General features: G+C 37.0%; 1 protein-coding gene across 3 annotated transcripts in view; it reads left to right on the top strand.

The window, feature by feature from the left end:
- grik2 (glutamate receptor, ionotropic, kainate 2) overlaps positions 1-24,418 on the top strand; it is a 303,200-nt gene that overhangs the window by 226,163 nt on the left and 52,619 nt on the right. For all 3 annotated transcript variants that reach the window (XM_055023183.1, XM_055023180.1, XM_055023182.1), the window contains 3 exons: positions 4,168-4,391; positions 11,541-11,659; positions 16,583-16,800. In XM_055023183.1, coding sequence (XP_054879158.1) covers positions 4,168-4,391; positions 11,541-11,659; positions 16,583-16,800 — 561 coding nt within the window. The remainder of the gene's footprint in view (positions 1-4,167; positions 4,392-11,540; positions 11,660-16,582; positions 16,801-24,418) is intronic.

Here is a 24,418-nt window from a genome sequence, read left to right as displayed (position 1 = left end):
GAAACTGCAATGTTTTAAAATCACTGTGAGTTACAATATATAGTTAGTCTAACCACTGCTAAAAAGAACAATCTGGACAAATCACTACTGCAGAATTACAGACTGACCTCTGACCTCTCATTCATCAGCAAAGTTATTGAAAAAACTGTGTAAACAATTAAATAGTTTCCTCATGATGACCAACTGCTTTGACTCTTTCCAATCTGGTTTTCGTGCTCACCACAGCACGGAGACTGGCCTAGTCAAAGTATTCAATGATATCCATATAAATACGGACTGTGGGAGAACCACAGTGCTGGTTCTGGTTCTGTTGGACCTCAGTGCAGCTTTTGACATATTACTGAATCGACTGGAGAGTTGGGTTGGACTCTCTGGTTCGGTGCTCGACTGGTTTGAATCTTACATAAAGAACAGGGATTTCTTTGTTTCAATTGGAAACTTCTCATCAAAGAGGTCAAAGGTCACATGTGGACTGCAGGTAAAAGAGATCTGTACCAATCAGACAGTAGGTATAGCGGCCCACAACCACCAGCACACACCCGGATGAGCATGATGGTCAGAAATTAAAAACTAGCTAAATAATCTAAAAAAATAATTTAAATCATTGGGCTAGTGGTGGAAGATGCTGGGTTCCGCAGTCACACGATTCTGAGACATTCGTATTTCATGTTTAACCTCCACCAGACTGTGGACTCTCCTATTGAACGTCTACTTAAAGCTGCAGCATGTAACAAAAAAAACAACTTTTTACATGTGTATTAAGACTTCTGCTGTCCTAACACGAGACAGATAAGCTCTGAAAAAATATTGAGCTCTTCTGCCCCCTCCCTTTGTTCTGCACTCGGTCAGAAACGACCAGCAGAAAACAGCTGGCCATGCTCTCAGGAAGTTTTGAAATTCCAACATTCAGATGTTAGTATATCTTAGAAAAGAAACAATGCTGATTAGGGAATTGTTTTTTTTTTCTTCTTATATCTGCATATTCTGACCTTTCTTAAAATATTAACATATTTTTTTCACATTTTTTCATATGTCAAGAAAAAAAGTCAGACACGTTACTGACTTAAAACTGAATATTTAGTTGTAAGTCATAAAGAATGAGAAGTCCAAAGGAAGGTAAAACTAAGTAAAACAATTCACCATAAAAAGAAAACTGGGACATAAAGATGGCTCAGATGGAAAGTACAATTTTCCAACAACAGCATAGAAATTCATGAGTTGTTTCCCCCACAGAGCTTATTAAAGAACAAACACAAGAGTCTGCTCACAGTGTTGGACATTGCAGCAAAGTCACAATTAAGATAAATTACATGGACAGACAAATAGCAGGCGCTACATGGCCAATAGTCAATATCTGACCTCATTAGATGTTGTACCTGCAAGGGGTCAAGTGGCCCTTAACGTTTTCACAGTTGTCTTCTGCTTTTGATTGGTGTAGCAATTGTCCGTTGTGACAGATAGTCTTGGTTTTACATGGGTGAAGAGCCCAGTCCGCTGTGAGGTGTTGCGCCATGTGTTTACCCCACTTCTTACTCTTGACTTAGACAGATGGTGATTGCAGCAGACAAGGTCTCAGAAGAGTTGAGAGAAGTGGACACAAAATGTGCGATCAGGCTCAGAAGGACTGCTGAACTGTATTGAATAAGCTTCAAGGATTACATCCAAAAACAATTTTACGAATAATTTTTAATCTGTGATATGTGTGAAGTTTAACTAACATATTGTGATTTAGATATTCATCCATCCATTTTCTTACACCCTTGTCCCTAGAGGGGTCTGGAGGCGCTGGTGCCTACTGATGATTTACTTATGTTGTTCTAATTTTTAAACGTTATGATGTGAATCACAGATGCCTCTTATCAGCAACATGTAAATATAATCTCTGTCAGAGCATGCAGCTTAGTCAATTCATCCTGTAGTGATGAATGACAACCTACATGAGACTAAAACAATATATATTTGAGGGATGAGCCCCGTCACCTTGTGAATGATTAGCATCTGGAGTCATAATCCAGAATGAGATTTATTAATTGTCAAAAATTCTTACAGTACAATATTTTCTGAGTGAAGCAATATGTAACTACAAAATGCTTCTCTGCACTCACTTACAGTGAGTGCTTTTAGGGTAGCACTAGACCTAACCCTCACCCTAACCCTAATCCAGCTATGTCCTTTTCACATATAGCTGTTAGATACAGCTGTGTGTGTTAACACAAATGTTGTTTCACAATTCTGCGACTGCTCAATCTATTTCGACATCTAGGCTCCTGCTTTGCATCCACAATGGCTTTTTTTTTTTCAACTAATCTGGCATTAGAGATATTATTCATCTGCCTTAAGATATATAAATATAAATACCTTATTATGCATCGGAACAATGGTATAAAAGTAAAAAAAGGTATCAGCAAAAGTTCTTCCACCCGCAGAGTATTTCAGATAGGATAGAATAAACATCCAACAAAATAGTTTTAGCCAGTTATGGAGAGATAAAGAAGAATGTAACAGAGCTACTCCAACATGTTCCCAACCCAGGCATCACAATTTTATATATATATTTTTCGTAGAATCAGAAAAAATGTTGAATGACGGAATGTTGCTGATGCAAGATTCAGGCTATTCTGAAAATATCAAACTTTTCAGAATAGTTTGATATTCTTCTACAATCGGAAAAGAGAAAATATTTATGGAATAGCAACTGCGATTGATAACCTGGCCATATATCCATATTTATAGTGAGGATAAAAAGTATTAATTTTCCTCCTCAAATAAGTATTTGGACACCCTGTGACTTTGCAAGTTCCTCTTAGACATCATAGAAGCTAATATAGCTTGAGATAATACCTGAGTATTGATGACCACATTGTAATCTTCTGATGTCACTTACAGCAGTATAATGGACCATTTCACAAAGTTCAAACATGTCAGAGTGGTTCCTTGGAATGTTAATGAGTTCTGCTATAATTAGAATTGTTGCATCATGCTGTTATGAATGCAAAAGGGACTTCAAACCAGCACTAGCAATGAGTGTCTAATAAAGTAGCTAGCTGGATTATATAAAATATAAGTGTGACCTAATGATATATTGATATATTAATGATATTTACAGCAAATATTTCTTTGTATTAATATCAGAATTTGTTACAGGACAGTCCCATCTGTTTACTGGTAGAATATTACAGTTAAAGAGGACTTATGCTCTTAAATCCTTCCTTTTCATATGTAAATTATTTTCACATATATAGATTTATGGTCTATGTAAAGCAGAACTGCAAACCTTTGGTCTGAATTCCTGGTTATTGTATCTCCACAAGCCCCTCATTTTCCTTTGTTCTGAGGCGTTTTAGATCATCTCACTTTGCTGTGTTTTCTTTAAATGTGAATGAGACGTTTCACACTCCAACCCCTCCAGGCTGCAGAATGTTCCACTCCACCCCTTTTGGCCATTTTAGTAGTTTGACAGCAGAAATACAATTACCTTCTGACAGAAAAACAATTTATTCCAAAATGTATTATATATTATATGGACCAACCAGCATTCATACACGTTGGAGCCAGAGTCCTACTCAGAATGAAGACAACAAACCCTGCAGAACCAAACATTCAAATGAATGTATCATTGGTGTTATTAGTGTATTTACACTCTCTCTGTCCATAATAACTACCTAAAATATGGAGCATAGTCTAACTATGCTGTTCATGAACGACAAATGCCTATCAAAATATTAATGCTACAACAATAGACACTCAAAATACACAAAAATGTATTAAAGGGGTAAAAAGATGGATTTTGCATGTTATGTCACCTTTAAATCTCATTCCTATGTATGAGAATATTGTTAATTAAGAATTCCCAGACCATGTTAGGCTTATTGACAGTCAACACTGCAACTTTCATCATATTTGAAAATATGACAAAACAAATTAAACAAAGAGAAAAACATAAAAACAAATAACAAATTTTAGGATTTCAGAAAAAGAAAAATATTAGTGAAACAGTGAGAGTATAAATAAAATGAAGAAAAAGAGGATTTTAAATTTCTTGCAAAGTGCTTTTAGACATTTTAAAGTGTATAAGAAATGTGTCTTTTAATTTGGTTGCCTCTAAATGCTTTCTGTACCTGTAACTTAAAACATATCCTTTTTCTTGTTTCTTTTTGCTGTTGACAGAGAGCTGATCTGGCAGTGGCTCCCCTCGCCATCTCATATGTGCGTGAGAAAGTTATTGACTTCTCCAAGCCCTTCATGACGCTGGGTATAAGTATACTGTTCCGCAAGCCCAACGGGACCAACCCCGGGGTCTTCTCCTTCCTCAACCCACTCTCGCCTGATATCTGGATGTATATTCTGCTGGCTTACTTGGGTGTCAGTTGTGTGCTGTTTGTCATAGCCAGGTAACATATCACTTTGAGTGATTGAAACTCCACACAAAGTCAGACACATGTCTAGTTTCCATCAATGATATCACCCATCTGACTCTGAACATTTTTAATGGTAGTCCTCTGTGACAGTGCTGAGATTAATTAAAGTTTAGGCTCAATATGATCACACTTACATGTTTTCAATGTTAAATCGTGATGAGCCACTAAGATGGTCTCCATGTTCGACTCACATACACGTTTTTCAGATGAAATGTCTTCTTCCAGATCAACGTAGGTTTTGGGACAACTTGATATATGAAGATGGCAACAACATTCTAGTAGCCACAGGTGTTGGGGTCCTGAGCAGAGATACTGCAGACCTCTCAACCATCTCAGGGTTTTATGTGTCTGGGAGAGTTGGAGATTCCCTGTGTGCTCATACAGTGTGTGTGCATAAGTGTGTGAGATGTGTCAAGGTTGATGTTAATAGTGGCAGCTCCTTCCCCCCTCCTTCCCTTTACTGTCCCTGGTGTCTTAGTCTTCATGCTGTCTTTTCTATTCTCTTGTTTTCTTTATCTTTCTTCAAATACAGTATGACTCTGACTCAGGATTATTTTTGTCTGTTTGTTACCAAACACATTAGTTGGCATTTTAGCTCTGAAGTTACCCAGTTAGACATAATAAATCTGTTAACACTCCCTCTTACCTGGACTTGAGAAAATTGCTATTTTTAGCTAAAAACAAAGAGCAATGTATACCAATTGGCTAAAATTAGACTTTTTGAATAATATTCTAAGTCTTGACTTTAAAATTGTAAATCAGTTAGGATCAAGCTTTTTTTCTAGATGAACTAGGTAAAATCATTCATACAGACTCAGATATAAACAGGAAGACCCTCTACTACTTGGCCAAATTTTGTTTGCTAAAAAACAACACCCTTTTTATAGCCATCAAGTTTTTTGACAATAAAGGCTTGTGTTTGACCTGGTCTTCTTTGTACTATAGATCTGAAAATACATAAAAGTAAATGCTGTGTGTGGATTACAGAAGGTATTCTGTATGCCGTACAAGTTGACACTCAGATCTCTGAATGAGTTCATTTTTTAAGCTCTTTGATTTGAAAGTCCTGGAATAGAAAGAGGAATGGTTGTTTCCTACTGGCTCAGATTGTGGTGTAGAGTTTATAGTCGGTTCTTCTTGTGTAGAGCGTTTATATGTCATCTTCTTCTGTAGACCCTAATCATAAAATCAAGCAGGAGTGTTCAGTTGTTCTGAAAAGAATTTCAACTGTGCTTTATATTAAAAGACAGTGGGGGAAATAAGCAAATTTGAATCACTAAAGACTCAATGAGTCCTGATTTGACATCGTCAGGCACAAAGTGTTCACCATGATTATGTTTCTTTTTGAGTGAGTGATTCAAACTGTTTTTTGTGGAGGTGTAGGTAAAATCAAGACTATTTTTAAAAAGAATTTAATACATCTTGGGTGCTTGTTGTATGTTCTTGTAGCATTCTGCAAGTCCTTTGGGTTGGGAAATTGCCTCTTCTTTGGCAGTTTGAATCTTGGTGAAGAGTAGAAGAGTAAAAAAAGTCCTGTTAACCCTAAAACTGTTGGGCCACAGGGCTTTCTTGCAGACTGAACCCAGCAGTTCTACTGTTAACACACAGTTTTGATGTTACTGGCATTATGATCATGCAAGAGAATGTAAAGCAGCAACTGTCATCTAAGTTGGCTCAGAATATGCACCCATCTGTTATTATTATCACTATTAAAATATTTGGGTAAGTGTATTATTTTCCCCTTCAGCTTACCTTCTATTATCCTGTGGACACAAATGCATGCTGGGCTATGGTTGCATGTCTTTGCATTATGGATAGCACAAATCCACAAAATGTCTAGATGGGAGAAGACTTTGTGAACAGAGACGAGTGATTTTACTTTCCTCCATGATGAAATATAAGACCTCTAGATTTTTGTAAATTTATTTAACTTTATAGAACTATATATGCTGATTTTGATTCTTCTGGTTAGATGTTGGTTTTTATCCAGCATTAGATGGACTGGATTATATTTCCCTTAACATTTTCACAGATAATAATTGTAACAAATAATATTTTTCTTTTAAATTAATAAGGCCTAGGCCATGTTGTCCACACACTTGATAGGTATTTAACTGTGAGCTTTTTCTACAAAGCAATGTTCCTTTCAAACCCAAACATTGTGATCTTATGTTCTGTTGCTTCACAATCTCATGTTGGAGAGCTGCAATCCCTTTCGTCCTGTTCACATTTGCTTTAATGAATCAGTTATTCCAACAATTTTTAGAACTGAACCATTATGACTGGTTTAAAGCTCATAAGCAAAAAGGGTTAAAATGTTTATTTATTCACTACATGTTTCTGTACACGTCACACGTTATCTATGTCAGCTTGTCTTTGTGCTGTGCAGGGTGAGTGTTTTGTTTATGTCAGTGAGCCCACTATCAAGGTAAAGGCAGTAGTGAGTAGTGCGAGAGTTAAATCATCCCTTTTTCATTTATTTGTGGGCTTCTTCCATATTGATACACAGCTGAATGATTACTCACCACATGGTCGATTTCTCATCAATGATATCAGGGTTAGTGGGGATTATTGTTTCTATTGCTGTTTTCTGTTGCTGATGTGGTAGGTGGAAGTGGACATCAAAGCTCTACAGATGTCTGTTCATTGTGTAGTTATTAGGTTTAGGGAATCAAGTATTCTGAATCTTTACCTGCAGAGAATTTAACAAAACAACAATAGAGATCAGGGAATTATTTGTTATACAACTATTGAGTAATGTGCACCCTGACTATCTTGTTAAAACTTTGTTGTAATAAAATTTGATTATCATGTGCCCTTCAGGGCTTGAGAATGTGTTTCAACTTTGATAATTTGTCATAAGCATCAAATTACCATCTCACCCAGTGAATTAAAAAATACATTAATTTACGTTGTACACATATGATGGCTCAACCTTATTAACAGACCTCTCTGAATCTCTCACTATCCAAAATTTTCACAATATTATTTCGATTTTGAAACATATACTTATATTCATTTAAATCCACCCATCCATCATTGTCTATACTTGTTCATCCTTGCAGGGCCCAGGTTGGGCTGTTGCCTGTTTTGGTGCTAATTGTAGAGTGACCAGTTTATTAAAGGGCAACACAGAGACACATGGAACAAGCAGCCAAACACACACACCCGCTCATACCTAAGATCAATTTGAAGTGGACAATAAACCTATCGTGCTGTTTCTCTGGCCTGTAGCAGGAAAACGCTGCCCAGAGAAAGTCAATGCATGTAATATTACCACTGAATTGGTTTTGGATCAAATTGCATTATGGCCACAAGTTATGACCGATTTGTTCTTATTTGTTCCAAAAATATATTTTATCAAGTTTTTTTAGTTTTCATAACCTGGAGATTCCTAAGCATTGCTATTGCTGCGATAAGTAAATGTTTCTAATATTTACTTGTCTATGTAAGTAAATATTAGGTGACATTTACTTATCTTATGTGTCTAAGACAGTGGGCTATGTGTTTTAGGCCTAGTTCATACATATCCGGATCTTTTTAAAATGATGTAGCAGAGATATTTATTTCTGTAAAATAATCTTGTCCACACCTGATCAGTTTAAGAAAAGTGTTTATCTACACCAACCCGTTGAATTAAGGCACATGGCGTTGTTTTAAACATGCCAAACCCATAGGGGGAAATGTAGAGCAAAAATAAAAACTATATTAGCCAATCATAATCCTCCCAAACAACCACGACTTCCTGCTAAAAATTAAACATGCCACCAGGACATTACTTTGTGCGGACAGAGATAGAACTACTTTTAAATTCTGTGTTAAAATATAAAGTTAATAAGACATGAGACAGCATCAATGGGGAATAATGTAATAGAAAGTATGTGGAGACATATGGATGTTGAACTGCATCGTGTCTCTGAATTTGGAGGGATAGCTGGTATGAAACAGCTGACTTAAAAACTCTTTCTCCTTTGTAAACTCAAACTAATTACAAAGGAGAAAGACTTTATACTAAAAAAAACTATTAAAAGTGTATGAACAAAGTAAAATCAGCACCTCTTTGTTAGCAGGCATCTTTCCTCCACTACATGGACAAACAATAACAATGGTCACATATGACACGTCAGCAGCACGTTATTTGCTCCACATTGCAATGCGCTGACCACTAAATCTCCAGGTTAGAGGTCATTTGTCTTTTCATTTGTCTATACGCAAATGAAAAAATTAGCATTTGCAAATCTTCACTTGAGCCAGAGGTTTTATTATCAACCTTTTTGTAGCACTATTAAACAGAAGTTACATGTGGATTAAAGACCAAATCACATAAAAAGCTATTCAGTTTATCAGATATCTGGCTATGTGTGGATAACAAAGACTAAAGTCTAAACTCACTCTGCCTTTTTCCATCTCAAGACCATGGCCTGAAATTTGGAGGCACTAATCCTCATACCTGTGCCTTCATACTTGTCTGTGAAAGCTGTAGGTCACAACCTGATAAAGCCAATAGTATCACATCATCTGCAAAAAGCAGAAACGCAACCCTAAGGCCAACAAAACGGATTCCCTTCAATATCTTTTCTGCACCTTATGAACAACATCTGTGACAAAGGGCAGCCTCGTTAGAGTCCAACGCTTACTGAAATCAAGTCTGATAGTAAGTCATGCTTGACACTGGTCAGACAGGGACCTAACAGTCTGTATCAAAGGGCCTGATAACTCTGACCCTTTGATTGTCTCCTGCAGAGTACCCCCAGAGGGTTCCCCACGTGACACACTCAAATACCTTCTCTAAGTCTACAAAGAACATGTAGCCTAGTTGGGTGAACTCGGACACACCTAAAAAAAACTAGTTGTTCTAGTTGTAGAATGTGAAATTCTACCATATTCTGTGGAATAATTTATAACACCAGTTGAAGCTCAGGTGTCAATATATAAAGTCCATCATCCTCTGACAGAAGCATTTTAAGTGTTGATTCATTGCTCTGACATTGGCATTATCATTGAGTGTCATCAAAGGATTTTCACTAGGATGGTCTGGCCCACACAGAAAGATAAAACACTCAGAATGATTGTGTGCTGCAGGTGAATTCTCGTTCTGTCTCTTCTTATCTCTATATTGACCTTGCTCAATGTCCCCTCATTCCCACCCCACTCCTCAGAACCGATGACATGAGATATTGTAAGGGCAGAGTAATTGGATCAAACTGACAGAAAAAAGGCCAAGTAGTGCTTCCATGAGAAACAGGTTAAACTTACTGGTCTCCTGTAGTTGGCATTGGTTTAGCATCTCCTGACCTAATCAAAGCACATCACCTCTATTGTTGTGGAGTAGTGTTTGGCTCCTTGTGTTACTTCTAAAGGAGCTGCATATGCCACTGTAAGGTTGCAGTTTTCCTGAACTCAATCTGGCCTGGCAAATTGACAAGCAAGCAAATTTGGGGAAATTTGAAAGAGCAGACAGATTAATTTAAGGCCAATTATTCTTTTAAAGCTTAAATTAAGAGCACATTCTTTGATATGGAGCTACACCACAGAATATCCTCTAAGTGATGCAGAGGTCAAAAGGGACACCTCCTCTAACTACATTATAATGTTGCAGGATACAGGTAAGTTGCTGACATTTGATCAACACAGTCATATATCTTCATTTACTACCACACTATGTAAAAAATACAAAAAACTTTGATCTTCCTTAGCCTCCATGAAAATAAAAAAGGTTAAGGGTTTAACTTTTCATTTGCATTAGAGTAACATGGCCCAGGCTGAGTAACATAATGTACGGCAATTTGATTGGATAAACCTTAGAGTTTGTTAAGCAGCTTGAATTAAGATGACCCCCTCTCACCCTCACCTCCCTCGACAGTAGTACAACTCAAACTAGGTCATGTTGCTTAATTGTAGACCAATCAACCTTTATTAATGTAATGTCACTTTTATTTAACATGAATAAATGAGAAATCTCTCTGCTTGAGAAGTGAGCCGAGTGAGAGGCAGCACCAGAGCCAGTGTGGGCACGATGGAATTTAACCGTTTCATCCGGTGAATATTAATGTTCCTCCAAGATTATAGGGATTATTAGTTCTTTTCTCAGCTGACAATGGGGTTATTTTCAGAAGCTATCGATTAAATTGCTGAGGGATTTACCTTTGATATGAACAATCCCACATGAGGAGCTACTTTTAGACGATGAAGAGTTCTAATTTGGAGCTACTCCTCAATCACTTTATTTGTTTTGAAAACACCTGAGAGATTCAGATGAGGATGCAGTTTTTGGAGGCTCTTTTTGAAAGTCCAACATCTTATGTTCCCTTTAGGCCATTAAAAAGGGTGACAGAGCTTAGGAAGATTAAAATGAATAATTACTATAGCTCTGTTGTTTATAAAGTAGAAGCACCTTAATCAGCCATGACTAAAGTTAGTCATCTTTATATGAGCGTGTATATTTCTCACATTCCTCTCCTTAAACTTTGGACAACTGTCCTTCAGACTGTTGAATCAGTTAAATAAGGTTGACAGTTTTCATTATAATGAAAATGTAATTTCCACACAAAGGGAAATGGGATTGACTTTCTCAGCTAAAAACCATACAAACAGACTCCAAATCTTAAAGTTTTGAATACCATGTTTGACATTTGGTATTATGTATTAGGAGTTTGGCTTTCCCCAAACACAACATGGTGTTGTCTGTTATGAAAAATGTAACACTTTTATTCATTTCCATTCAGCAGAAGTGTAATATTTTTTTGTCTGATTTTGGAACAACACAGCATAACATTAACTCTTTTGCCATATTTTAAGGTTTTATTTTACCACCAGATTCAGACAATGAATCTGGTGGTAAAAAATAGATGTCAACTTGGCAAATGCGCAAACCTGAAACTCCTCCTATACTACAAGTGTGAATGTAAATCAGATTTTGATCAATTTAATAATATCTGTATTTTTGTTGTATATACATAAAAGCATAGAAATGTATTTTTTTAACTAGCTAACCAATATTTTGTCTTTATTTTTTCCCAGATGGAGTGGCTATTCCTGCTCTCTTTTACCATAGAGTACATGTCCAGTTGTTGGTGCAGCTACACTGAACATTGTTTGTGTGCTCTCTGTTAATTACCACAGGTTTAGTCCCTACGAGTGGCATAACCCCCATCCCTGCAACCCTGACTCTGATGTAGTGGAAAACAATTTCACCCTGCTTAATAGTTTCTGGTTCGGAGTTGGAGCTCTCATGCAGCAAGGTAGACGCCTCTGCCTGCTCCTCCTTTTCTAGAACATGTCCCACTTTTTTGCTGGGGGTCAAGCATTCTCTGAAACAGGCCCATGATCATGCATGGGGGCCTCTGTGCATGTAGTCAGTTGCTCTATAGGTTGCCCAGCAAAACAGATTGAGTGGAATGAAAGTAATGCAAACAAGAAATTGGTATGGTGCTGCTGCATGTTTCCCATCTCCATTTGACTTTGACTTAGAATTACCTCTTCCCCCTTTCACTTCCCTGTCTATCCTAAGCCACACAGTCAGGTAAATGCACATATAAAGAGTATTTACAGAATATTGGAGTGGGGTCAAAGGGATAAGTGTGACTGAGAATGTGACACAGGTTTCTAAACAAAGATATGAATAAATATCATCTCAACTATTTGCTATCTTAAAATAGAACGGTTTACGATATGCAGGGCAAGTAATCATACAAATTATAGGGCATGAATCTTTGGCAAATGTGGCATTCTTTCAAACTGTATTTGTTTCAAAACAGTTACAATATATTAAGAATCAGCAGCAATTCTGTGAGTTCAGCAAAGGAAGTCATTAATCTGACAAGTTAGAATAATCAGACTTGTAACAATACAAAAAAATAATGATTTTAAATGTGTTGTGTTGTTTAGGTGAGTCTTTCTTACTTCTTGTATGAAGCACTTGAAAAGAATTAATTGCTCGAGTATAATACTAATAATAATAATAATAATAACTACTTTCTTTCTTCTACTGCTCTTCAGGTTACCAAAACAGCTACACATAATTCTAGCTTAATTAAAGGATTTTTTAAAAGTTTCTTTATAACTAGGCAAGGCATCTTACTTAGATATCAAAAACCAGTTGCTCATTTCTAAAAAAGAATTTTGTTGTTTTTGTCTAACGTAGGACTAGTACAGTAATAATTTTTGGCTAGGCAACTTTACTGTCCAAGGAGCCAGTTTTACGCTCAATCATGCAAAATAAGTTGTTTAGAGATGCAAAGGTCATATTATATTTTATATTATGTGATTAATATATATATATATATAAATATATATATATATATATATATATATATATCAACATATTACCTTGGGTATATATATATATATATATATATATATTATATATATATATATAGGTCTTGAATAAATATAAAAAAAAAACAATGCTAATAATTTTCGATAACTATCTACTTGTCATTGTCAATGTCATTTTATTTTTGTGCTATTTATGATTTTCTTTTTGATTACATTAGAATAAGCAAAAGCAACACTTTTGCAAAAAAAGATTGGATGCATTTTCTACTATGGGTTGGTGATATTTGTGGAAAATATGTAAAAATAAATATATGCAGAGTTACCAACCTAATGACAAGAAAAATACATTAAAAAGTATGTCTAATGTAATTTTGATTAATTTCATTCAATGCACTTGTTCCATGAAAAAAATGTAACTAGTAAAATGTGCATTTAAAAACAGAAGTTGGTTATTTATCATTTTTAGTCAAAGTTATTGAGAGCCATTGTGGAAAGTCCAAAAAGCCACTTGTGGCCCTGGGCATAGGGCCCAGGCTCCTGGTTGAAGATTTGCAAACAGTTATAGAGGTTATTAAAATCGTCACGACAACTAACTAAAATCACTGTGAACATGTTTCATGAATGTATTAGTGATGCAATATTGTGCAACTGCTCTCCATCAACAGTATAGGAATCATTAAAGTAAAAATTATAATAATGTTCTGCATTAATACAATTTTGCAATAGTGATGTGGATATATGTTTTAGCTGTGGCATTACATCCATATTAGTGTGATGAGAAGCTAATTAATTGAAACTTTGACCTAATTGGTTAAGAAGCTATGTTTGAGAAACACAAGCTTGAGGAACTAGGCTGGACAAGCTTTCATTGATCTACAATGTAGAGAGGCTCCCCTGTGTGGCGGCTTGCCATCCCCCAGAAATCTGTGGGACGTGCTGTTTGGTCTTGACGTTACCTTGGGTACATGACAGTCAGCCCCAACCAGGTACTGTTTTGGTCCAACCGACCTCTTCGAAAGGGTTTCTGACAATACGGAATCACTGGATGGTAACATGTTCCACTTTGAACTGTCTACTAGCTGTGCTTGTAATGGAACATGCTAAGAAAGTTTCAAGTTCTACTCCAATCCTGTGTGTTACTTTTATCTTTTCTGTTTATTTGAGTAAAGACAGTGGGCACAGTGGGTCGTTGATGGTGATGTTGGGTAACTTTAACTATAGAAACACTCCATTTCAAACCAGATAAAGACATGCATTTATTCCACTTAACTATAGCACTCTAATAAAAGTGAATGTTTGGGCAACTTCATTTTTTGCCATGGGGCCCAAGATCCCTGGTGGTGCCCCTGCATAAAGCTTCACTAACCTAAATCAATTTGAAATTATTCATGTTCATTTGAAAAATATTTTATTCCAAAAGAAATTAAATGCATATCACCTAACTCATATAATCAACATATCTTCAAAGAGCTGTTGTGATGCTGTGGGCAGGAAAAATATCTGAAAGCAGCCTTGCAACAAATCTGAAGAGACCTCTGACCGAAGACTTCAGTATGTCAAGATAATGTAATAACTATCATGACATGTTAAAAGTTTAATTTCTAGGCAACAGAGACAATATGTCACAGTAACATGTCCTGGATGATATTATCAGTTGTTGGCAAACACTGCTAATCCACCTCATTTGCTTTCGATGCTCCTCTTTAAATCTCTGTCTGGCTGTATTGTGACAAAGCCGGTCAGAAAGACTTTGGTTTACAATCAAAAGTTGAGCTGGTTTGAACGTCTTCCTTTTCTCTCTGCTCTTCGGTCCTGTTCTGGATCCATCAGGCTTCATTTTCACCTACTTTGGGATTTGGGGACATAGTTAATCTTTGGGATGAGCTGTGAGATGTCATAAAGCTGTAAAGATGACAAAAGACTGCCTTTTTAGAGGTGCCGTTACGTTTGTTGAAAGTCAAGACAAAATCTATGCAATTCAATTCAAAAATACTTTAATGATCTCAAAGGGAAATTAAACACCAAAACAAATAGTTTACTAACAGGACCTCACAAAAGCTTTCAGAACTTTGTGGCCTTATGGCCTGCCTTTCCTGCTCCGTTCCAGTGTCTGCAGCAGCTGCACTTAGTTTGTCATCTCTTTCCTCCTCTACTAGACAGCTCACGCAAGGGACTGCGAGAGAGAAAGTTTGATGAGAAGTAGAAATGCAAATGGAGGATCATAAAAGGAGCATAGCACAGAGTTCTTAACCTTGTATTGTTTGCTCTATTTGTCAGCTTTCTGTCTTAATGAATGGGGAAAAACATCTTTGTTTCACCTTCTCAACAGTTATAAACACAGTGCAACATGACTGAAGAAAGAGCCACCCGGCCTGTAAACACTCACTGGTTACCATGGTTACTCACATTTATCCTGCTGTTTTAACATTCATTAGCATGTTGTCAGTTTACTACAACTTTTTTTCACAGAGTGATAAAATAAGTTATTCTGCCAAACAGACATTAGTGAATGATAATACCTCTTAATGACCCATAAGCATTAAATGGAGACGAGTCGATAAATAATGAGAGAAAATGTTCCAAACATCGAACTTTACTCAGAAGCAATATTAAAACAATTTCTTTAGGGTAAGATCATGGACTATGGATACGTCAAAACCCTCTAAATAAAACAAACATATCCATGGTGAGCAGTAAGGGGACTGGAAAAGGGTTTTTCTAAAATGTAAGGTTCAATGACACTGTGCTAAAATTAAAACTTCTCACAACATCAGACAGAGCAAAGCTGCATGTCAGAGTTGCGCCAGTGTTATATCTAACATAACACTAGTTGAAGAAAGATGATCTGTATTGGCTGCGAGTTGTGAATAATTTTTTAAGCACGTTGTACTTAGTTTAAATAGTTAGACTAAATTATTCTTGCCTGCCTTCTGAAGCCGACATGCGCAGTCGAGTGGCTGCTGACGCACCATGATGATGACTGATAATCCCTCTGTGGGTTCACCTTACTTCAATACCTCAAACACTCACACTTTCTCACTCCTTTCATACAATATTTAGCTTCCTAATATTTATCCCATTTTGTACCCTAGGCCTTGTCCTACATTTAACAGTTACCAGTACCTAAACACAAGTCATACCTTAGCCCTAAACCTAATCCCCAACTCAACAGCACTTTTTCTTATGTGGCCTGGGCTTTGAGTCTCATGAGGACCAGTGGGACCTCACAGTGTAGTATATGTTGAGGAAAATGGATCTTACAAAGTGAGAAATGTTAAAACACACACACACATGTTCTGTCATTCTGTCTAGATGTTTCTTTATGCAGTAAATATATTTTCTAAAAAGCTTGTACACAAACATCAACTAAACCCACTTAAGAAAACATTGAAAATAATAAATGATGCATGAGTCTAAATAGTGTCAATATTTTACAGCCTCTTCAAACTATTACAAAAATGGTTCCTTTCCAGATGCAACAAAGATGCAGAATTGTTTAAGTTATGCTACTTATACAACTGGAAAAAATTTATAATGGTGCAAGTAAGAAGTATTCATCTCTCACCTGACTCCATTGAGATCACACTTTGCAACAGCTTCTGTAGTTCAAAAGCAGAGGCAGCAAATATTTGACCAGTAAAAGTTGTATATAATCTGATGGACATAGCAATTGTTTGTCTAATAAAACATAAGAGTAGGTCACCAGAATAAGAACTACTATCAGTTTTCATCAACCTACACACTCTGTTCACTCTGTGCCTTCCTGTTAGCATGAATTATCAAGACAGCAGATGCTTTGGTCCGGTCCAACCTAGTTGTGGCGCTTCTCCCTCCCTGACTCAGGCTTTCATCCCAGCCTTACCCCGTTTTCTGCTCCTTTCATTCAGGATCTGAGCTCATGCCAAAAGCTCTCTCTACCAGAATTGTGGGAGGAATTTGGTGGTTTTTCACTCTTATCATCATCTCCTCCTACACGGCAAACCTGGCGGCTTTCCTCACTGTGGAGAGGATGGAGTCGCCGATTGACTCTGCAGATGATCTAGCTAAGCAAACAAAGATTGAATATGGAGTGGTAGAAGATGGTGCCACAATGACTTTTTTCAAGGTAAGTGGAACATAGTTAATGTTGTACAGAATTCCACTTGTCATTACTTCCAAGTTTGGGTTCATATGTAATGAGTGAAACAGCACCCCCTCCTGGTGGTTGGCAGTGTGAAGTATATTGAACACAGATATTTCGTTGCCAGTTCTTGAGAGATGGGCGCGAGGTAGGTTCACTGAGTTCAAGACTCCAGTAAAATGTTCTGTTAGCTTGATGCTGACATAAAATACTGCTCCTCGTAAGATGCTTTACCCCCTCTGTGATGAACCTGGTTCCTTTTTTTTATCAGGCCAAACCATACAGTGCAATACCATATCACTGGTCAATCTATCCACCAAATTGCTATAATTTCCTTTTGTGTTCTATTTATATTCTTTGTTTTGTATTTAATTTGAATTTTTTTGTGTATGCTTACTGTGTGCCACATTTTTGCCTGTGAGCTGCTGGTAACTATAATTTCCTGAGGGAGTCTTCCCAAGGGATCAATAAAGTCAAGTCTAAGTCTCTCTAAGTCTGATTAGTCCATATTCTGTTTCGTACAGATAAACCACCTTTCATCTCATCCTGTCTCCTGGCCCCTTATTCACAAAATGCAGAATTGATTCTGAACGATCACAATTTAAGAGGTTATATAAACTATAGCAGAATATCACAAAACCCATTGTATTTTTCCAACCAGATCATTTTAATGCATGTGCTGTATTTATATTAAGTGTAAAGGTGCAGCCAGTATGTATGCTACTTGTTTTTTATAACCTCTTGATGTATATTTGTATTTTTTTTTCAAGTCTAATTTTGTTTAAGTGACTTCCCTCAAAAATTAAGGTGATCAAAAAATGAAACAAAATTTAAATGTACAGCATATACGCATAGTTATGATCAGAGGTAATAATTCCATCTTTAAAAAAAAAACATGACTTCTGAACTTTCCAGACAAGCTAGGGCTAACTCTGTTTGCTAATGTGACCTGTAGAGACAAAGGCCATTTAGAAGTGGCAAAGACATATCCATTTCAAACTTAAAAAAATAAATAAAATCAAAGAGTGGAGGACCGGATGACTGATCACAAAAATTACAGAAGAGGGAGGCATTGCAAAGTTGTTGGTCCATTAACTTGAAGTGGGTTGAGAGTGAGGTAGGAAAGGAAGCCATTTTTTGCAAGTGCTGCAGACATTTTCCTGGGCTTTATATAGCAGATATGTGAGAATTTCTCAATGCCCGACAACTTGATGGAATTGCCTGCTTCCATCAAATTGAAGTGCCTGTTTGTACCTAATCAAATGACTCAAGATTTTGATGTTGATCTACAGGATGAACCCGACTTCTATTACCGCAATATAGACTGAAATTACAAGCACCACTTGAGCCAAAGTTTTGAAATCAAGGAATATTTCTCTACTTGAGGCAATCAGAAGTTGGCTTTGCTCTCTGAACAGGGACAGCAAGAGAAAATGAATGTTTAGAACAGCATTTGGAAATGAATTTGGCAATATTAACATGACTATTTACAAGAAAACAAGACAGAGTGAATTCTCCATATAAATGGTCTCCATAAACTGCATTCCTCTACAGAAAAGCAAAATGTAACCAAAAGACCAAACACTTAGTAATGGAGATGAACATGAACATGTGATTCATGTTCCATAGAGAACGTAAGCCTGCTTCTAACCAGTTCAGACTTGGTCTCCTCCAGCCAGATTTGTTTTCCATAAGTAAATCTGACACAGTTTAACTATGATCAGCTCCAGGAACACATGGTTAGTTTTGCAGCAGAATGACTGTGCTTTAGTAGTGCTGCTAACAAACAAGAACAGAAATGATGGAGCTGTGGTCAACTTTCTGACCGAGCTGCGGTTTTTTGCTGAAACACTGGAAATACAAAATACAATTTTTTGTGAACCATACACACCTAGTCCAAATTGTCACCCCTGAGTAATAATATTTTACAAAGCAATAACTTTTGCATTTAAGTATTATCTTTATGTTTACTTCACAAATGTGTGTCAATCATGAGTACTGTGACAGTGTTACTGTAACAAATTAACATATTAGCCTTCTTTGAAGTTAGCTAACACTAGTTACCTAGCCAACTAGCTAACATTACTGCCTATATTTTATTGTGCATGTGTATTATTTGTGTGTGCGTGTCTGTGTGTGTCTCTGTGTGTGTTCGACACCCTAGAAGAGAACACCAAAAGAGAAAATGTATTGAATGTCATGCAAAACCTATTGACCAATGTGTTCAAGGTTCTTTCTTTTATCATCTCAATAAATAAAACAGAAATCAGAGCTATATAAATAAATGCATAAATAAATGAGCTGGGAAAGAAAAGAATGCCTTCTCCAGGTCGGGGGGTGGGGATGTCCTGCCCCAAGTGGAAGATTTTAAGTATCTCAGGATCTTGTTCACAAATGAAGGGAGTGTGAGATCGACAGACGGATCGGTGCAGCGTGTGGTGTGATGTGGACGCTGTACTGGTCTGTCATGGTGAAGAGAGAAATTTGTCAAAGAGCGAAGCTCTTGATTTACCGGTTGATCTATGGTCATGACCAAAAAGACAAGGTCACGGAAACAAGCGGCCGAAATTAGTTTTCTCCGTCGGGTGTCTGGGCTCTCCCTTAGAGATAGGGTGAGAAGCTCAGATATCTGGACTCGATATCCGGGAGGGACTCAGAGTAGAGCCGCTGCTCCTTCATGTCGAGAGGAGCCAGTTGAGGTGGCCCAGGCATCTGGTCAGGATGCCTCCTGGGCGCCTCCCTGGTGAGGTGTTCCAAGCATGACTCACTGGGAGGAGGCCCTGGGGAAGACCCAGGACACGCTGAAGGGACTATGTTTGCCAGGTGGCCTGGAAATTCCCCTGTAGGAATTGGAATTAGTGGCTGGGGAGAGGGAAGTCTGGGCCTCTCTTTTGAAGCTGCTGACCCGACGACCCGACCCCAGATAAGCAGAAGAAGCATTTCCACCTTGTGTGGTTGGGTGATGGTTATCATCTGCACACACACTGGCTGTGCATGTGGCATCAAGCTCCTTGTCTCTGGGCTATACAAGCCTGAATTATTTTGCATTAGCCATAAGACAGACGGGAGGGACACCACCAGCATGGTGACTAAATCATGCAGATAAAGCTTATTGAGATGATGTGTTTAATGCCGCAGAGGGAAAAGAGGCAGTACATGGAAGAGCAGAGCGTGGAGGAAAAATCTGTTATATCCTCTAACTTCATACTACTCCTTCATAAATGTAGAATTCGACCAAACAGTTTATATTTGAATCTAAATAATAGTGTTATTGTTAAGACTGAATTATATCTATTAATACAGGCATAGCATCCTGCATTAATCAAACGTCTTTCACAGAAAAGAAACTTATTACTATTTTCTCACACATGTTTCGAATACTCATGTTTTGGACTAGGAGTTATAGTGTGTTAAAATAACTAGGCGGTCAAAAGAGTGCATTAAAATGACATTGTTTTTATAACTGTCATAAGCAACAATAATCAGAGCTATAATCATCTGTTTTGGATGTTAAAGGAGTTTTTACATGCAGCAGATTAGCTTCCTTACTTTTGAATCTAAAATTAGACCTTATTATGACTTAGGTTCTAATATTTCTGAGGTCAGGTGCAGTTGGGAGTTAGGAACTTCTCAAACATACAATAATCTCTTAATTCAAACCTCCCAAAAGGGAGAAACACACTAGAAAAAAAACAGAAGTAACTTCAGACAATTCAGCTTAATCATACACGTTCACAAAAATTGTAATCTTAAAATACTGTGCAATATAACTAACAGCATTTACCTATGGAAATATATAGTCAATTGCATCTAAAAAGATGCATATTTATTTATAGTTAAACACATTCCAATTCGATCCTACTTTGAATGCTGTCAAGTTCAGTCAATGAAGTCAATTAGTCAGAAAATTAAAACATCTATTTAAAGAAACCTGGCGAAATGCCTCGAGACACAGACCTGCATCATTCATACCTCCTCAACAAGCATGCATGGAAAGTGAACAGTTCATTATATGAAGTTGTTAACATTGTATCAATCCTTCCTATAGAGTCTGCATGCTCAGCAGACACACGAAATGCGTGACATTGCCAAAAGACCTGTAGTAAATGTTTATGCACTTCTTCAACAGAAACATTTTGTCTTGCTTTTTAGGCTTTAAAATGGGCTTTGGGAATTCTTTGCCTCCTTTTTAAAATACTTTTTATTTCTACTTACATTTTGTTAAAGTAACTCAATGGATCTGAACCTCAGTGACTTAATGTAGTGTCAGTGCAAAAAAAACTGATGTAACAATTATGCAATTATGCTTTGCTATGCTACCGTACCACCAATATAAAAACCATAGCCACTAATACAGAAGCATATTCTGTTTATGGTTGAGGCATTTTTTATTAAGCCTGTTTAAAATATATGCAAGGTGCTTTGTCGAGTAGAAAGTGGCAGCTTTTCACAAGTGATGATTTATTTTGATGAGAAGTGATAACACAAAAACACCATAGATATGAAGTAGAAAAACAGTGACACATGCTGTATTATACATCCCCATTAATGTTCTTTTCTTGAGGCCTAGTTCATACATTTTAAAACAATTTAGCAGAAATATTCATTTCTTTCAAATAATTTTGTCCACACCTGATCAGTTTAAGAAAACTTCAGTCATCAAAAGCCACTGTCCTGCAGGTTTTAGAGCCACAGGTACAGAATACTGGAATGAAATAGCTTAATTACCTCCTCCTTGTGTGGATCAGATCTCAGATCAGAGCCTTAATGACCTAATTATTCTATTCAGGTGGTGCAGCAGAGGCACGTTGGAAAGTTGCAGGTCAGTGGCCGTCCAGGACTGGAGTTTGACACCTGTGATCTACGCCACTGAGTGTTGTTTTATACATGCCAACCCCATGGGAAGTGTAGAGCAAAAATAAAAACTATATTAGCCAATCATAATCCTTCAAAACAACCATAACTTCCTGCTAAGAATTAAACATGCTACCAGGAGATTACCTTGTGTGGACAGACAGAGGTTGAACTGCTATTAAATACCATGTTAGAATATAAAGTTAAGAAAACACAAGACAATGGTGACGGGGAATCATGTCAAAGCTGGCATGTGGACACTGAACTGCATTGTGCCTCCGTATTGGGAGAGATAACTGGTATAAAACAGCTCACCTAAAAACTCTTTCTCCTGAGTAACTCAACATGTTGGAGCAGCTGGGCTTATAAAACAAGTAAAAAGTGTCAGAATGAACATAAATATCAGCACCTCTCTAAAAGCAGTCATCTTTCCTCCACTATATACCTAAACAGTAACAATGGTCACATACTAGACGTTAATCTATAAATGAGCTGACCTGCATCTCTCCAGCTTGCACTGTCTACACTCAAATGCAAAAGAGAATTTGTAAATCTTCATTTTAGCCAGAGGTTACTATCAGTCATTTTCAGTGCTATTAGACAGGGGTTATGTGTGGATGAAAGGCCAAATCACATAAAAATCTACATAGTTCACCAGATAGCCAGCAATGTCTGGACAGTGCCTGAGCCACAAGTCATTTAACATGGGTAACCATTTTTTGTTGCTGCAGAAAACAAATAGACATTTATAGAAAGACTTGATTGTTTAACTTTCACTGTGAAACAATAGGCTTGTTTTTTTGTTTTTTGTTTTTTTGTTTTTTGTTTTTTGCCTTTATTTGAATATGATTCAGAATTTTTTGTTTAAATGAGTGCAATATCAGATTGAATGCAATATTGGCAGATTTGAACATTTCTTGTAACATGATTTGTAAAAAAGTAAGTCAAACTATCTCTGCATTTTAAATTTAATGACTCCTTTGTCAATAATATAGTCCATGCTGTATGGTCAGAAAACACATAGCCTGCACTCTACTTGCACTAACTCATTGCAGTTTTTTATTTACTTTTGATTGTTTGATTTATTTATTTTTTTGTTTGTTTTTGTTTGGCTTTTCTTTCTCCCTAAAACTATTCCCCATCAGTAGTAAATTGAAGATGAGTTAAACTCACAAAAGGAATAGAAGTCCTAAGCGATGGTTGGTTGAGGTACTGACGTAATGAGAGTTCAGTAATAAGATTGCATTTGGAGATATTCTTTCTGTTTTGGCTCCTGCTCAGTGGATGGAACTGGGATTTACACATGGTGAACATTGACAAAATGTGTCTGGTTTGTAATTCACATGAAACTTGAGTTAAGTCTCAATATCTAGATAGATTGTATGAAAATAAGGGTGTCTTTGCACATTAGAATATAATCACGACTAATTAATCCCTGAATTGAGTTTTATTCTCCCATTTTTAGCATTTTTTTTACATCTACCAGGTCAGTTTTGTTTCTTAATATGACCGTAAGGGCAAATCATTCAGATGTGGGATTATTTTGATAAAGTTTGAAACTTAACGGTACATTTCAAACCTCTCTTACCTGCCAGGCATTTCTTTTTAATCTGAGAATACCGTGTTTCTTTCAGTCTTCCTGAACAGTATCCCACCTGTCACCTGTCCTCACCACGAAGCCCAATGCCATAAGAGCCGTTTGTATCATAGAACACTAAAGTAGGTGATGATGTCAGACGTTCTTTTGAATGATGAAAAGCAGTTAGCTGTACTGGCTCCCAGATCCATGCTGACTGAATGAAGAAGTTCATATAATGGTTGTCCATTATATGAACAATCATTGTATGTGAGACACTACAGTAGGAGCTTATTCCAAGCTCTTGGATGGACTGAGGCTTGGTGCAGTGAGGTCACACTCCACTTTTGTTGATCACCTGGCACCACAGGAAGTTGTGCACAGACTTTCTCAGACTGTCATTTTTTCCACATCGGGTTATGAAGGTAGTTAACCTCTGAGTCTACATATCCAGAAGGATTTGCCAGAATCCTGAAGCTGCATCTGGTGATGAGAAACTGCTGTTTCTCATCACCTCCTCTGATGTTGGTAGAATAAATCATTCTCTGTTAACTGTCTTATTCAGTCTTTTTAAGTCCACAAAGATTCAGGTGTTTCCATTCTTTTTAGGTCCTAGGATCATTGGGGCACACCACTCAGTTGGTTCTATCATCAGCTTGAGGAATATTATTTCAAGCTCCATTTTCACAAGTCCAAACTAACGTTCACTAATGCTAATTTCATCTACTCTAGTTTACTAGTCCCTTTGTTAATGACGCTGGTCTGTTCTGTTGGTTGTTTACATCTTATCACATAAAGTCTGAATGAATATGCATTTTCTTTGTAGCTTCTCTGGGTTATGAACTTTCTTCACTTTAGTTTAAATCATGACTTCACTGTAAGAAGATCCGGGTTTTGTTGATATGTGTCCCAATCTTGTCAATCACTCACATATTTCATCTGAGGTGCTGAAATCAGCTTAGTTTCAGTTGAGGGATTTGGGTATAAAAATGCTTTTTGGCTGACCCTAATTCAGTGTTGTGTAACATCATTTGAATGTCCTTCATCTCATATTTGCAGTGTGTTTACAAATCTGTACATTGATTGTAGTTAGCACATGAAACACGTTTTTCATAAATGAAAATGTGAAAGCATGTGGTAAAGTCCAATAGCCTTTCCACTGGAAAAAATCAT

This window comes from Poeciliopsis prolifica, unplaced genomic scaffold (genome assembly GCF_027474105.1).
Source record: "Poeciliopsis prolifica strain line A6 unplaced genomic scaffold, Auburn_PproV2 SCAFFOLD096, whole genome shotgun sequence".
In the NCBI taxonomy this organism is placed as follows: domain Eukaryota; kingdom Metazoa; phylum Chordata; class Actinopteri; order Cyprinodontiformes; family Poeciliidae; genus Poeciliopsis; species Poeciliopsis prolifica.
The sequence above is the reverse complement of the archived record's forward strand: the minus strand, read 5'-3'. Positions and strand labels throughout refer to the sequence as shown.